This window comes from Lotus japonicus, chromosome 3, assembly GCF_012489685.1.
Source record: "Lotus japonicus ecotype B-129 chromosome 3, LjGifu_v1.2".
Taxonomy (NCBI): domain Eukaryota; kingdom Viridiplantae; phylum Streptophyta; class Magnoliopsida; order Fabales; family Fabaceae; genus Lotus; species Lotus japonicus.
Genome location: NC_080043.1, coordinates 53392420 through 53410036, shown reverse-complemented (window position 1 = coordinate 53410036; position 17617 = coordinate 53392420). Strand labels below are relative to the sequence as shown.

Genomic DNA, 17617 nt, shown 5'->3' with positions numbered 1-17617 from the left:
ATAAAGTTTGATTTGGTTTTAGTATTTTGATATTTATTACTAACATCTAATGTAGAGAAATTTATTTTCCGTTGTAAAAAATATGTATATATAGACATATTTATTTTGAACATTTATCTTACAAAATAAAATACTGCCTTCGAGGTTTTACTTCATTCAAGATACATATTTTTTCGCAGAAAGTACAATACCGGTTCTCTTGTCACATGTCGCAGTCTCCATCCTGGACGCGTTGTTCAGTGTAGTCAAAAACCATTCTTCATTGCCTTCGAGATTGTCCGCACTCCATGGAATTTTGGAGGAGGATTGGGGCTATCAGTTGGCCAGGTTTTATGCATCAAGAGGTGAAAGGGTGGATTGTGCATGCCCGGGGAAGCCAGGGAACCAGGTTTGATGCAACCCTACGGGGGGCGTGGAAGTGGCGAAATGATATGATCATTGAATCCTCGTCTTGGTCAATTCATGAAGCTTGTCGAAGAATTCGCCATGACCACGATCGGTTTGTTAATTTTTTGGATCCTCAAGGTTTAGAGTGTGGTAATAGAGCAACCGAGAATGTATGGGAGGTGTCTGTGTCGCGCGCGATGAAAGAGGAAACTAGCTGGTTGCGTTCCATTCTTTTGAGGTTTTGGGAGGTGCGCTTCAGGCTGAAGCCATGGCTCTTAGGGACGATCTAGTGGTTGCTTGGAGTCGAGGGTATGAACAAATCATCTATGAGGTGGATTGAACAGACTTGTTAGCGACCTTCAAGGAGGTGGAGAATGTTCGCTTCAGGCCTATCCTCTCGAAGATCTAGGCTTGGCTGCACAAAGATTGGACAATTGAGCTCAATGGTATTAGTAGGGAGATTAATACGGTGGTAGATCATCTGGCTTCTTTGAGAGTGAGCTACCCCCGATCCCGGGGTCCGCATTTTAAATTTTCCTCATCAGGAGATTCGTCATCTTCGGTTGAGAGATTTACTAGGCATTAGTATGTTTTTTTGTACTTTTCTGAAGCAGCAAAAAAAAAAAGGTCCAAACCAAATAATCATTTTCTGCTACTAGTGACAAGTGTCGTATTTGACAGGTCACAGGTTTGATCCCCACTAGTCCTCTTTGGATGAGGTAAATGTAAGTTTTATGTAAAAGCTCTTTTAGCCCAACAACTTTCCTTGTCTTGGAATGAGAGACCGCCCCCCATCATAAGTTTGCGGAATTTAAAAAATAATCATTTTATAGATAGGTGAAGGATAAATTATGTAAAACAATCTAATCCATTACACAACTAATTACCAACCATCCAAACAAAGTTTCCCAAAGTCAAAACAGGGCAATAGGCATCATTGGCACAGTAAAAAAGGAAAGTATCAAAACATAAAAGCTCTAGAAAGACAATTCTTCTTGAGTACAAATTCAAATCAAATCATGAATAAGATAGTATCTACTTTATATATTTTTTCCATAACCCTTTAATCTTCTTCAACATGTTGCCATCTTTCTTTCTCTGGAAATCATCATTATTTTCTTCAGCGAAATTAGAGGGCCTATTCCTAGGAGGGTTGCATTTGTTATCCAAAGACAAAGACCTCTCAGTGAGTTTCTCATTGTTCTCTGCAGAAATCATGGAAGCGGCAGCTTCCACAGCCTTCCTCCATTGATCAGATTGCACCTTCACCCTTCTCAGTTCTTCTTTTGTTTCAAACATTTCTTCTTGTAGCACTTCCATCTGCTCAGCCAACCTCACTGCCTCCTCCGTGACAATCTCAAGTTTCATCGTGGCCTTCCCTATTTGAAACTTCAGCATTATATTCTCTTCATATAAACTTTGTAATGTTGCCTGCTTGTCCATGTGATCGCCATTCAGTTTTTCTGCGCACTCATCCAATCTTCTAAACTCTTTTCCAAGATCATATTCCCTTTTGCGTGAAATTAAGCTTTTTCCAAGCATCATATTCAAATTCAATTTCTCATTCTCCTTCACAATACCCTGCAACTTGATTTCCTTATCCATCAGGTTTGCCTTCAATTCTTCAATATCAGCTTCCTTTGTTTTCAGCTCAGCTTGTAGCTCAAACTCTCTCTGTCTTGATTCTGATTTCATTAGCTCCATTGACTCATAAACATTCTTGATCTTGACCATGTTCCGAATCCGTTCTTCCAAAAACTTAGTCTCAGCAGACTCTATGACAGACCTCAATCTTGCTACCTCATACCTGAAGAAACAAAATGCAGCATCCAAAGCAGTAGAGTTGTGGTCGTGAACAAATTTGGCAACATTATCTCTTATAGACTCCACTATTATTTTTGCATTGTCAAGTTGCTCCAAAGTCTCATTGACCAATGTTTGACCTTGAGATGGCTCTGAGCATGTGGAATCCTTGAGTTGGAATTCCATGTTCCCCACAACAGAATGAGATCCAACTAAGTAATGTAGATGATTCTGCAATTTGGGTATGTCGAAAGCTATATTAAAATTAAAATAAAATTTGTTTTTCTTACTTCTTAACATTCAACCAAAAACCTATGTTGCCGAACTACATTAGAAAGTTAGTATATGTTCTTGGGTGGAACGTGCAACCTTTATGAGCGATTAAACTTTGGGAACATATATTAATCATTATTATGATCTAGATTGAATATTCTTAACTATGATATAATACTAGTGTGGCTAGTCACCTTAATTCTAAGACCCCTAATACACAACAAAATGGTGCCTTCAAACTCACCATAGACCCTTGTTCCAATGGGCCCAAAAGTCTGAATAGAATCTCAAATGACCCAGAGGGCTTGCACCTAACAAATGCCATAAGAGCGGACTAGAAGACTTGGTAAATGGACACCTCGTCCTAGCTAAAGGTTGAGCGATCGTGTAACAGCCGAAATAAAAACATTTAAGGTAGGATGCCTAGAGCCAACCTTGGACTTGTAAGACTCTTCATAGAGGCTACCCATGAACTTGCAAAGGTAATGACAAAGAATGACAAAGCCTATAAATGGAGGTTTGATCACACATTTATTTAACTCAAAATTCATTCTTACAAATCTTAGTTCTTCTAAGACCATGAAATTCTCTTCTAACTCTCACATTGAATTGAGCATTAGAGTGCCTTCTGCAAGTACATCCTCACTGTGTCCAAACAGCTCTACCACGCTAACAAAACCATGTATACGCCATATGTCGTCTTAGAGAATGAGGAGAACACTTAAGTCACTTTCACAAAAAAAAACTCAAGAGTTTTGATAAGGGAAATAACTCGTCTAGTAGAAATATTCAATTAAGAAACTACAACATATATTCTTATTTGATACCATCTTCAGAAAAATTATTGAGTGAACTCTGAGGTAAGAAATCCAAATTTATAAGGTGTTATCGTAGGAAATGTTTATTCTTGTTATTAAATCCTTATTATGACATTGAAAGAGATTATAAGGATACACGTATAATAAATTATTGCAATTCTAGGATTTATATCCATTCATTTAAACTCGAGAAGAGATTTGAGTTATGATAAGGAAACTTGCATCACCCAACTACATAACGCCATATGTCTATCTTATTTACACAATCATATTGGACTAACACATTGTTTTGCTCAAATGAGTTAGAAGAGAAAGGAAGAAGAGGAAAATAAATAAGGGGAGTTCGAGAATGGTTTTACATGGTTTGATTGAGGATAAATTTCCCAAAGAAAAATAAAAATATGGTGTCAATACCTTTTATAAGTCATTACAAACAAGAACCCTATTATTAATAGAGTTAACTCACCATTAAAGTAATCTAGTTTTAGCCCATTGTTAGACAAAGCACACTATAACGTTGGTCAACTGTGTCTCATCTTACACTATGAGATTTAGTGGGAGAATCAGAATTGGAATTCAACGTCCTCCCTAGAATTTGAAACATCCTCTCTAGAATCCGAAACATCCTCTCTAGACTCCAGTCCTGCTTAAATATTCGAACGCGTGAGTGCTCCAATTTCATCTATGTGAAACGTCTGTTCCCATTTGGGAAGTGAACTCACTTCTTCAATGGTTCAAAGAAATCAGAGAGAAAATTGGGAGAAGATGATTCTGGAATTCACAATTTTTGTGTATATTCATCTAATGATTCTGATACAATGAAGAACACTATATATAGTGTTGATTATCTTCTAGCTAATCTATCTTATTGTAACTAACTTGTACAGCTGGCATTGACAGCTCAGCAGATTAGTCTAACAACCACAACAAACCATAACAAACTCTAAACTAACTAACTAGCTTATTACAACATGGCCCTTGAACTATTCCTGATCATCAGAATAGTCCTTACATTTTAACACCCTCCCACAAGCTGAAGATTGGAAGATGTTGACCATGCCAAGCTTTGCAATGAACCCCTGAAAAACTCTAGGCTGAAGAGCTTTGGTAAACATGTCTGCCACTTGAAGAGTAGTTGGAATGGGCAAGAGCTTCAAAATGCCAGCTTGCAACTTGTTTCTCACAACATGGCAATCAATCTCTAAGTGTTTGGTCCTTTCATGGAAAACTGGATTTGCAGCAATATATAGAGCACTTTGGTTGTCACAAAATAGAACTGGAGTTTTGGTACAAGTAAGCCTCAAGTCTTGAAGCAGATAGAGTAACCACTGCAACTCACAAGTTGCATATGCCAAGGCTCGATATTCTGCTTCACTAGAAGATCTTGATACTGTAGTCTGTTTCTTTGCTTTCCAGGAAACCAAAGAATTCCCTAAGTAGAAACAATAACCTGAAATAGACCTTCTAGTATCGACACACCCTGCCCAGTCAGCATCGGAATATCCTTGGATAGAAATAGGTGTATTTCTAGAGAAGAACAGACCTAGTCCAGGAGATGTTTTCAAAAACCGTAAAACCCTGAGTGCAGCTTTATAATGATCAGTCATAGGATTACTCATAAACTGACTAAGCTGCTGAGTTGCAAAAGAAATATCTGGTCGTGTAGTAGTGAGGTATAATAACCTGCCTACTAATCTTTTGTATGCAGCAGCATCTGAATAAGGTTCTCCTTGATTAACAACCAGCTTACAAGAGGGATCCAAAGGAGTAGAAACAGGCTTGCTTCCTAATGTTCCTGTTTCTGTCAAGAGATTAAGGCAATATTTCCTCTGACAAAGGGAGATTCCTAAAGAAGAATGTGCTACTTCTAACCCAAGAAAGTATTTCAAAATGCCTAAATCTTTAATACCAAAAGTTGTATGTAATGAGTCCTTTACTACTTGAAATTCAGCTAGGCAATTTCCAAATAGTATAACATCATCAACATATACAAGTAGTCCAGTGAAAAGAGTATCTTGGAACTTAACAAATAAGGAGTGATCAGAAGTAGCTTGTGAATAACCAAGATTTCTGAGATGGGAAGAGAGTTTTTCATACCATTTTCTACTTGCTTGCTTGAGTCCATACAGTGATTTTTGTAACTTGCATACTTGATTAGGCTTCATTGTAGGAACTCCTGCTGGTATGTTCATGTATACAAATGTACCATGCAAAAAAGCATTATCTACATCTAACTGATGTAGATGCCAATTTTGTGCTGCTGCTAAAGCTAAAACCATTCTGACTGTTGTGAGCTTTGCAACAGGTGAAAATGTATCAAAATAATCTAAGCCTTCTATTTGATTATAACCTTTAGCAACTAATCTGGCTTTGTATCTAGCTAGTGTCCCATCTGCATTCCTTTTAATTCTATAAACCCACTTATTTCCTATGGGCTTCACTCCTTGAGGCAAATCTACAATTTTCCAAGTCTCATTCTTTTCAAGAGCTGCAATTTCTGCTTTCATTGCTTCTTGCCAGTGGAGATGTTTATTTGCTTCTGCATAAGTAGTAGGCTCCTGATCAGCAGAAATATTAAGAACATATGCCTCATGATAGAAACTCAAATATTCAAGGGAACTTGGGCCTTGGTAAGCCCACAATATGGAAAGTCTACACGAGAAAGAAAGGGAAAGCTGCTGAGCTGTCCAAAGGCAGGAGAGAAGAATGAGTTAGTTAGGGAGTGAGTATAAGGAATGAGGAGGTGTGGTTGACAGGGGGCATCGAGGACTGCAATTCTGTTATAGTGAGAGAGAGAGGAATCTCTTAGAGAGAGAAAGCCATTCGAGCTTCTCTTTGGGTTGTTAGAGTTTTCTAGCAATACACTACTATCCTAATCTGTATTTTCCTTTTCTTCATCAATACAAACTTCGTTTCAGTCTCTTAATTCATCTATAGTTCCTGTTAGTCTCTAATTACCTTCATCAATTGGTCCGACCTGCCGGATCATCAACACCATCTTCTGAACCAGTGTTGGTAGATGCCACCCAAAATGACTGATCGAATGGAAGCTCTGGAAACTCAGATGGGTACAGTGACTGCGACGCTGCAGGAACTAGCACTCCAGATGCAGCAGCAGAGTCTAGTGCTTACTGAGCTCAGTAAGCAAGTGGGGAAAAAGGTGGTCTACGAAGGAGAAGCCTCGACAGGGGACTCCAATCTGGGTGAGTCGCGCCTCGCCGGGAAGAAGGTGAAGCTACCCATGTTCGAAGGAGATGACCCAGTGGCCTGGATTACGCGAGCGGAAATCTATTTCGATGTGCAGGGCACACCAGATGAGTTACGAGTGAAGCTGGCACGTTTGAGCATGGAAGGATCGACGATCCATTGGTTCAATTTGTTGATGGAAACAGAAGACGAGTTATCTTGGGAAAAGCTCAAACGAGCATTGATCGCTCGTTACGGAGGACGTCGGTTGGAAAACCCATTTGAGGAGCTGTCGACGCTTCGACAACGCGGAAGCGTGGAGGAGTTCGTGGAGGCATTCGAGCTTCTCTCATCCCAGGTGGGAAGGTTACCGGAGGACCAATACCTGGGTTACTTCATGAGCGGGTTGAAACCGACGATTCGTCGACGCGTGCGAACTCTAAATCCAAGCACTCGCATGGAGATGATGCGCATCGCAAAGGACGTAGAGGATGAACTCAAGGAAGAAGATGAGGATGAAGGTAAACGGGTTGTAAAACGACTTGGGTACGAGCGTTCGGGTCAAGGAAATTGGGCCGGGTCGTTTGCTAACAAGAGTGGGCTGGGAAGTAAAGATGTGGCCCGCTTTTCTAAACCCGGTGGGTCAAACCAGACCCGATCTTTCAGTTCCGCTGGGTCCAACACGAGTGTTTCCTCGCCGCCGGGCTTGACAGCGCGCAAGAGCGACGGCGACCACCGCTCAGGGTCGTCGGAGCGATGGAAGGGGGTCAGAAGTTTCCAGGTGGAAGAAATCGCCGAGAGGCGGGCCAAGGGGTTGTGCTTCAAGTGTGGAGGGAAATATCACCCCACCTTGCATAAGTGCCCAGAACGATCCCTGCGAGTCTTGATTCTTGGTGAGGGAGAAACCATTGATGAAGATGGTGAAATCGTAATGCTTGAGGAGGGTGAACCTGAAGTGTGCGAAGAAGAGGAAACTGTGGAGTGTAAACTCATGGGAGTATTGGGGTGTTTGGGTGAGCATCAAACCATGAAAATATTGGGTCAAGTAGGTAGTGTGGAATTGCTGATCTTAGTGGATAGTGGAGCAAGCCATAATTTCATTTCACCCAAGGTCGTCGCTGCACTGGGTTTGATAATCACTCCTTTGTCAAAGAGCATCAAGCTCGGAGATGGGCATAGGGTGATGTCAATTGGGATCTGCAAGGGAATCAAAGCACGACTGGGAAAGATTGAGATTGTTATTGATGCATTGGTTTTGGAGCTGGGGGGACTGGACATGGTGCTAGGTGTGGCTTGGCTTAGCACTTTGGGAGAGGTGATAATGGATTGGAAGTTCTTGACTATGCAGTTTGTGTATGGGAATGAAGTGGTAAAATTGCAGGGTATGAGGATCAAGGATAGCAAGCAAAGCAACCTTCACGCATTTCTCAGCAACACTCAGGGCAGAATACAATTAGAATATTGGGGACCTCAACTGCAAACCTCAGAGATGGCTAAAGCAGTACTCGAAGTACCTTTGATGATCAAGAATGTGCTGGAGGAATTCCAAGCAGTTTTCTCCAAGAAAATTCAATTGCCTCCTGTCAGAACCAAGGTGCACCAAATCAATTTGATTCCAGGTCATGGAACTATCAATGTTAGGCCCTATAGATACCCACACCATCAAAAGGAGGAAATTGAGAGACAAGTGGCAGAGCTGATGGAAGCTGGAATCATTAGGCCAAGTATGAGTGCCTATTCAAGTCCTGTAATCCTAGTGAAGAAGAAAGATAAAAGCTGGAGAATGTGTGTGGATTATCGAGCTTTGAACAAAGCTACAATCCCAGATAAGTATCCTATTCCCATTGTAGATGAGCTTTTAGATGAATTAAATGGTGCTGCTATTTTTTCCAAGATTGACTTAAAGTCTGGCTACCATCAAATTAGAGTCCATGAAGAGGACATTCCTAAAACTGCTTTTAGGACTCATAATGGTCATTATGAATACTTGGTAATGCCATTTGGGTTGATGAATGCACCAGCAACTTTTCAAGCTATAATGAACGACATTTTTAGGCCCTATTTGAGAAAATTTGTCTTGGTCTTCTTTGATGATATTCTAATCTATAGTAAGACTATGTTAGAGCATCAAGATCACCTTAGAACTGTTTTGACAGTGTTACTGGATAATCGTTTTGTAGCAAACCAGACGAAGTGTAAATTTGGATGTGCACAAATAGACTACTTGGGCCACATCATTTCAGGAGCTGGAGTTGCAGTGGACCCAGAGAAGATCCAGTGTATTGTGGATTGGCCAACACCCAAAAATGTCAAAGGAGTGAGAGGGTTCTTGGGCTTAACTGGCTACTATAGGAAGTTTATCAAAGACTATGGCAAAATGGCAAGACCACTCACTGAGCTGACCAAGAAAGACAATTTTTCTTGGGGACTTGAGGCACAGAAGGCTTTCCAACAATTGAAAGTAGTCATGACAAGCCCTCCTGTGCTAGCTTTGCCCAACTTTGATGAGCCTTTTGAGGTGGAATGTGATGCAGCAGGGAGGGGCATTGGAGCTGTGTTAATGCAAAAGCGACAGCCCATAGCTTTTTTCAGTAAGGCCCTGTCTATGGGGAATTTGGCAAAATCTGTGTATGAAAAGGAGCTGATGGCACTGGTTTTGTGCATCCAACACTGGAGGCACTACTTGTTGGGAAAGGCTTTTGTGGTGTATACTGATCACAGGAGTTTGAAACACTTTTTGCAGCAGAAGATAACTTCTCCAGATCAGCAGTGTTGGTTGGCAAAGCTTCTGGGTTACCAGTTTGAGGTAAAATACAAGCCAGGGCAAGAAAACAAGGCAGCTGATGCTCTTTCAAGGTGCTTTGATGAGGAGGAGCTCAAAACTCTGTTGTCTTTTCCCGTGTGGGAGGATAGGAAGAAACTTTTGGAGGAGATAGCCAATGATCCTTACATTCAGAAGTTCCTTCAAGAAGTTCAGAGTAACCCTCAGTCCAAACCTGGGTTTGTTGTTCAGCAAGGGGTTCTCTTGTATCATGGCAGATTGGTAATCTCCCCCACATCTCCCTCAATTCCTTGGCTGTTGCAAGAATACCATAGTTCTCCTTCTGGGGGACATTCAGGGTTTTTTAGAACCTATAGACGACTGGCAGATTCACTCTATTGGGTAGGCATGCAGAAGACAATTAGAGACTTTGTGAGATCTTGTGATGTCTGCCAAAGGCAGAAATACAGTTCCACATCTCCTGGGGGTCTACTACAACCTCTTCCGATTCCTAATGCAGTATGGGAGGATCTCTCTCTAGATTTCATTACAGGGCTTCCTAAGTCAAAGGGTTATGAAGCAATTCTGGTAGTGGTGGATAGATTATCCAAATACAGTCACTTCATCTTACTCAAGCATCCTTACACTGCCAAATCTATTGCTGAGGTGTTTACCAGAGAGATTGTAAGGCTACATGGGGTGCCAAGCACTGTCATTAGTGATAGAGATCCCATTTTTGTTAGTCACTTTTGGGCAGAGCTATTCAAACTGCAAGGGACCAAATTGAAAATGAGCTCAGCCTATCATCCTGAGACTGATGGTCAGACTGAGGTCATCAATAGATGTTTGGAGAGTTACCTCAGGTGCTTTGCTTCAGATCATCCTAAGTCATGGTCCTATTGGGTCCCTTGGGCTGAATTTTGGTACAATTCTACCTTCCATAGCTCTACGGGTTTGACTCCATTTGAAGTGGTCTATGGAAGGAAAGCTCCCCCCTTGGTAAGGTTTCTCTCCAATGAAACTAAAGTGGCAGCTGTTGCTTTAGAACTAAGTGAAAGAGATGAAGCTCTAAGGCAACTAAGGGCACACTTGAAGAAAGCTCAGGAACAAATGGCCAGTTATGCTAACAAGAAGAGAAGGGACTTAAATTTTGGAGTAGGGGAATGGGTGTTTCTTAAGCTCAGACCCCACAGGCAACATTCAGTAGTTAAGAGAATTAACCAGAAGCTGGCTGCTAGGTTCTATGGCCCATTTCAGATTGAAGCTCAGATAGGGGCTGTGGCTTACAAACTCAAATTACCAGAAGACTCCAGAATCCACCCTGTTTTCCATGTGTCCCTCCTGAAACGAGCAGTGGGAAACTATCAGGTGCAAGGAGAATTGCCTAGAGACTTAGGCATTGATGAAGCTGCTGATGTGTATCCTGAGTCAATACTGGGCTCCAGGACTATCAGGCAAGGAGACATAGAGGTCCATCAAAGTTTAATCAAGTGGAAGCACAAGTCCTTAGATGATGTAACCTGGGAAGATGATGAGGTTCTTGCAGGACAGTTTCCTGAATTCTGCCTTGAGGACAAGGCTGTTCCTAAGGAGGCAGGAGTTGATAGAAACTCAAATATTCAAGGGAACTTGGGCCTTGGTAAGCCCACAATATGGAAAGTCTACACGAGAAAGAAAGGGAAAGCTGCTGAGCTGTCCAAAGGCAGGAGAGAAGAATGAGTTAGTTAGGGAGTGAGTATAAGGAATGAGGAGGTGTGGTTGACAGGGGGCATCGAGGACTGCAATTCTGTTATAGTGAGAGAGAGAGGAATCTCTTAGAGAGAGAAAGCCATTCGAGCTTCTCTTTGGGTTGTTAGAGTTTTCTAGCAATACACTACTATCCTAATCTGTATTTTCCTTTTCTTCATCAATACAAACTTCGTTTCAGTCTCTTAATTCATCTATAGTTCCTGTTAGTCTCTAATTACCTTCATCACCTCATGTGTGGAAGAAAGCTTGTCATGTGAATAATGTTTCATGATGTTGTGTGTTGTACTAGTTCTGTTAGGTAAAGAACCATAACAAAATTCTTTCAAATGAGATGGTCTCTTGATAGGTCTCTTTGATTGTTGAGTAACTGTAGAACTCTCTTCCATTTCTGCATTAGATCGCACATTCTGATGTGATATTGTCTCTTCTACTTGAACATGATGAGTTAATTCTGGACTAGGAACATTCTCATGATCAGAATTATGCTCTGGGGAATCAAGTGTCATTTCTGGAATATTCAAGGAAGAAGAACTCTGACCCTTGACTGCCAAATCCAAACAAGTCCAAGCAGTAGATGTTGCATTTTTATAAGGCAGGATCTGTTCATAGAAAGTCACATCTCTAGAAGCAAAAATCTCATGTGAAACCAAGTCCAATAACACAGAACCTTTAACCCCTTGTCTGAACCCCAAAAATACACATTTCCTTGCTCTTGTATCTAATTTAGACCTACTAGAAGTTGAAGAGCTTGCAAAACATAGGGAACCAAAAACTTTCAGTTTCTGCAAATCAAGTCTCTCACCATAGAGCATTTCATATGGTGATTTGTTTTCCAAAATCCTACTTGGAATTCTGTTCATCAGAAAAACAGCATGTAGCATTGCATAGCCCCACATTTTCTTAGGCAATTGAGACTGAAAAAGAAGAGCTCGGGCTATGTTGAGTATGTGCTGGTGTTTTCTCTCAACCCTCCCATTCTGCTGAGGAGTATTAACACAACTTCTTTGATGTATAATACCATGAGCAGAATAAAAATCAAATGCACCAGGTGGAATAATCTGTCCTGAATCACTTATTTCATTAACTACATTTTGTACAGTAAAACAAGTACTAGAAGGGCTAGTGACAACTAAATGATAAAGGTCATCTTCCTTTAAGCTACCCAAACCAATCTTCTTCTTGGTTTGAACGTCCTGAACAAAACAAGTGAATTCACCAAAGATCACATCACAATGATTTCTTTTGGCTAACTTATGAACAGAGATTAAATTGTATGTGAATTCAGGCACATAAAGCACATGTGGTAGCATAATCAAATCTGTTATACTAACAGTCCCATCATAACAAGTCTGTATAGACACACCATTAGGTAATCTCACACTAACAGGTTTAATTTTGTCAAGTGTATTAAAACACAATTTATTGAAGCAAATATGGTCACTTGCACCCGAGTCTATAATCCAATCTTTACTATCATATTTATTGAAACAAGATAAGATTGAGTGCTCACCATTGCCTGAGACCTCTGCCCCAAAAACTGCTGATTTTGTCACATGATTGACAAAAGCTTTCCCTGATTCTGAATGCTTCTGTGAAGCTGAAACTGCAGTAGCTTGCTGAATCATAGCCATGATTTGTTTGTACTGATCAGCTGTAAACAAGTCTTCAGTTCTTTGCTGTGAAACAATAGTTTCACCTTCATCATCCTCTGAATCAAAACCTCCTGCAACATTGTTAGCATGGCTAACATTATTAGAAGCAGGTTTAGGCTTAAAAGTATTAGGATAACCATGAAGTTTGTAGCAAATTTCCACTGTGTGTCCAGGTTTCTTGCAGTGTGTACAATATTTCCCAGTGTTCTTATAGCCAGAACTGGAACCGGAGCTTGAAGCTTTCCCTTTTCCATATGACTTCTTTCCTTCAGCCATATTAACCAAAATCTTAGACTCTTCACTCTCTTCTGAGACTGACTGCCTTTCATGTTGCATAGCCAAAGATACAACCTTAGCAATCGGTGGAAGAGGATTTGACATCAAGATTTGAGACTTCACAACATTGAAATTATCATTCAAGCCCAAAAGAAATCTTATGGCATTATCCTGTTCCCTGAACATCTTAACATGCTCTATAACTTCACAACGACAGGGTACAGCACACCTGCACTGTGGAATTGGGCGATATTGCTCCAATTCTTCCCACAATGTCTTGATTTCTGTATAGTAATCATTAACTGACAAAGTATTTTGCTTCAAAGAGTTAATTTCATTCTGTAATTCTGCAATTCTAACTAGATCACCCTGTGAGAACCTATCTCGCAGATCTCTCCATGCATCACACGCATTCTCAACAAAAACGATACTATTTGCGATAGAAGAGATTACCGAATTAAGGATCCAAGAATGAATGAGGCTGTTGCATCGATCCCAGGCTTCGTAGTTTGCATCACCTGGCGCTGGTACTGGTATATCACCGTTGACAAATCGAAATTTATTCTTCGCAACCAAAGCTCTCTTCATCGATCTCGACCATGAGTTGTAGTTTCTGCCATTGAGAGGAGGATTCACCATCGTTGCAGAGGGGTTTTCACCAGAGTGAATGTAGTAAGGAGAAATCGGATTCTGCGCCGGATCTTGCACCACATGCGGAATCGGATTTCCACCATTGTTGTTGATTTGTGCTTGGCGCACCATTGTAGCGGAAGCTTGAGATGGCAGAACCCTAATTAGGGCTCTGATACCATCAAAGAAATCAGAGAGAAAATTGGGAGAAGATGATTCTGGAATTCACAATTTTTGTGTATATTCATCTAATGATTCTGATACAATGAAGAACACTATATATAGTGTTGATTATCTTCTGGCTAATCTATCTTATTGTAACTAACTTGTACAGCTGGCATTGACAGCTCAGCAGATTAGTCTAACAACCACAACAAACCATAACAAACTCTAAACTAACTAACTAGCTTATTACAATATGGCCCTTGAACTATTCCTGATCATCAGAATAGTCCTTACATTTTAACAATGGTTATGTGCCTTTCGTGATTTTAAGAGTAGGAAAATTGGAGACAACCAATCGGAACTTGTTTTCTAGTTTCTTGTCTAGTTTTATGCTAGTTCGATATATATTTGGATCCTAGAAAGAGGATTTGGATTGTATGTGGGTCTTGCATGGATTGGTAAGCTTTCTTTGGCTCTGGTGAATCCATCCTAATTTTCATTAGTAAGTTATTGATTGTCAAATTTAATTGGGTATTGATGTTTCGGAAAATTGGTTGAATTCTCTTCATGAAGGTGTTGGGAGTACTGGTAGAGTGGATATAAATTGAAGATATTTATATAAAATTAAATTGGCAAACGAAAATGAGAGTGCAGGGGGATTCAAACAAAATAAAAAAAGTTGGACTAACATTATAAAAGTGTTTTTACATTAATCATGATTTATCTTGAGTTAACTGGAATATTCTCTTAGCATATTTGAGAGTGAGATTAACTTTGTTAGAGGATTTGGAGTGAAGTGTATATTTTAAGTAAGAATGTAGTTAATTGTTAGTCTAGCAAACTTTGAGGGGGAAAGGGGTAAGTGTATTTTATCCAAATATTTTTTTTGTTTCCCAAGGTATCCACACGACCGACAGACATGAGACCAATCCACACGAGGCTTAGAGAACAATTTAAGTGGGTAGGTCCTCTCCTAACAAATCTTTCTCTTCATACACACCACCCATACATCATTTTTTCTCTCATACCAAACAACATAATCTTAGAATTGAGGAATATTTAATCTTGAAAGAAATTATTTAAGATTTTATTTTTCATCGAATCTGGGTTGCAACGCTTCCATTACCGGTTGCAGAGCTTCTTCGATTGTAGGGGTGAGGGAGAGGGTTTTCATGGTGGGTTTTTTGGGTTTGGATGTATGGGATTCAATCTAGAAAGAGAGTGTGCTCTATGGCTATGGAGGTTTCTGAAGGATGGTGCAAATCTAGGTTGAGGCTGAGTTTCAAGGTTGGGCTTGGTGCAGATTTGGATTGTTGGGTACTATGAGGTTGAGTTTTTTTCCTTGCAGATCTAGGCTTGGTTCAATCTTTTTGTTGGTGTGTAAAGAACGTAGAGAATGAATTTCTAGGTGCTGCTATAAGATTGGGTTTTTTTACAGGAGATTCTTTTTTTCAATGTTAACTTGGTACAACAGAATGGGTTTCTTCAGGATTAACCTCAAGTTTCTTCTTCTAACTATTCAAACATTGGTTCTTACAGTCTTCACATGAGACAAAGCGGTCATTTTTCTAGGCTTTCATTTATTTTTATGGGTTTTTTATGAAAACTTAGAACATATTCAAGGGTAGCGGTGGAGGAAGAAGAAGGGTGGGTCGCCGGAATGGTGGTGGCCGAAGTTAACATGTCACCGTAAATAATGGTGTAGGTGGATAGAAAGAGGTATGTGTGGTTTAGTAACTTGTTATATATTTAAAAAATGAATTTTTTAATGTTAATTGATCTCAATCATTGAGTTTAAAAAAACATTATATCTAATGGTGAACATTGCAACTGACCCACGGTAGATAAAACCCCGACAAGTGCATCCTCTTTTGTTGACAACGACGTCATTTTTGGAACCTGCTAGGCATTGCATCAACAGAAAGTTTGTTTGATTAGTTTTCAAAAGAAGTTACCTTGTTTCAGGAAGCCTTCTTTATAGTTTCAAGAGAATGAAGAAGAGCGGTGAAAAATGGAAGTGTAGTATGGGATAGGGTAAAATAGAGATGTATAACTGGTACAAGAATTCGCGAGGAGAAGAGATGTCATACTTTTAATGAATTTCAAATATGTACCCTTTATTTAATCTAACACCTAACATTAATAGTTTTTGTTTCTCGTAATAACAAAGATGTATGTGTGGACTGGGCAAGCCCTTCATGATCATTGGTTCCTTTCCAAGAAGCCATACACTCTATAAAGGCATGCAGACGAAGCCAATGAAGATCAAGACAGGACATAAAGACACTTTTAGCCCTTATACTTTGACACGGTGTCTTCTGTACTTGTGGACTAGGGTACCCTTCATGATCACTGGGTCCCATCCAAGAAGCAATATGGCTTGTAAAGGCATGCAAACTAAGTGAATAAAGATCAAGGTCAGATATTAAGACACACTTAGTCATCATACTTCGGATATAGTGGACTAGGTGAGCCCTTCATGATCAATGAGTCTCGTCTATAAGGCGAGTTGGTCCATAACGTCAACATGGGAAGTTGGGGGCGAGACATCCTCCTTCAAAGCAGCTATGATTGTGGCGAGTGGAGAAGCCCATTTTGCGAGCTGGGTGATGAGAGACCTACCATGGATGAGAAACGTAGGGGCTAGCAAAGGTCTCTCCCGACTGGTATAGAAACTTAGGTGAACGTAATGGGCGGAATAAGGCCTTTGTAAAGCATGTTTGGCCGAGTATGATAAGGTCCAATATAAAAGGGGAAGGTATTATGTTGTAGTATGGATCTTGACTCATTTTATGCTGAAGCTGCTAGGTTATTACAAAGCTCTACTTCCGCTAGGGTTTGACTCTACCCCATTCTCGTTGCTCACTAGACGTGAACAGTAACAATTATCGCACACGGTCGTAATTTCATAGGGCATTAACTCTTATCATTAAATCTTCATTCATCATTTTTTTCTTTACTCTTTTCTCACAACTTTCTGTTAAGTTCAAAACGCTGAATGTATCGTCTATCTTATTTTGAATGATAACAATTTTCAAGAGCGAAACGTTCAAGAGTGCAAATGAACTAACTAAATATATTATATGAATTGCATTTCAGGAAATCACTCTCATACCCTTCAGGAGATATTATTTGAAGAAAAATCGCTAAAAGATGACCAGACAACTCATCCACAACGAGAAAAGTCAACATGAAAAGGAGAAGACAAGTCAACGTTCAACTTAGTCAAAGCGCAAGCAAGGACAAATTTGCAAAGGCAGACGACGTAGGCAAAGGAAGTCATATCCACAGATCGTCTGAGCATCAACAAAGAAGAGATTGGTCAAAGCTCAAAGCTGCAAAGGCAAATGGAAAAATCAGAAGAAGGAAAGTTGAACAAACTTAGCCAGAAGGATCAGAAGAAAAGATCAAAGCTTTAACGCACATCATGAAGAAGGAGAAGGACAGTCAAGCTGCAACGTAGCAACACGACTAGCAAAGGAAAGCTATATCGCTAGATCGTCTAACTGAAGAAGGCAAGCAAGATAAAGAAGAGGAAGAGATCAAGATACACGAAGTGTCAAATAAACTAGATCATCTTCACAAGGAAAAGCTCAAGCTTCAAGAAGCAACTATGCAAGTTCAATCAAAGCTTCAAAGCTCATCTACAGAAGAAGATCAAAGAGCTTCAAGGACAAACTATGCAAGAACGAGTCAAGGCATTGGATCGTCTGAGATGACTGCATGCAACATCTACAGCTCAACGTCTGTCTCAAGACTTATTACAGAGAGTAGTGTCTAGAGAAAAGAGCACCATATTCAAATGGAAGTATCTCTGACACTCTTGAGGAGAAAGTCAAGTGCTAGGAAATCACGTGATATCTACAAAGCATGTTGACCAACGAAACTAGAGCAACATGTCTACATCAAAGTTTCCT

The 17617-nt window shown here is 40.1% G+C and overlaps 1 protein-coding gene across 1 annotated transcript; it reads right to left on the bottom strand.

The window, feature by feature from the left end:
• Nucleotides 1-1258: 1258 nt before the first annotated feature.
• Nucleotides 1259-12611, bottom strand: LOC130743294 (interactor of constitutive active ROPs 3-like). The gene is made up of 2 exons (XM_057595471.1): nucleotides 12488-12611; nucleotides 1259-2421 (listed from the first exon to the last, which is right to left on the bottom strand). Exons 1-2 carry the CDS (start codon nucleotides 12488-12490, stop codon nucleotides 1423-1425), a joined length of 1002 nt encoding a protein of 333 aa, XP_057451454.1. The 5' UTR covers nucleotides 12491-12611; the 3' UTR covers nucleotides 1259-1422.
• Between the last annotated feature and the right edge of the window lie 5006 nt (nucleotides 12612-17617).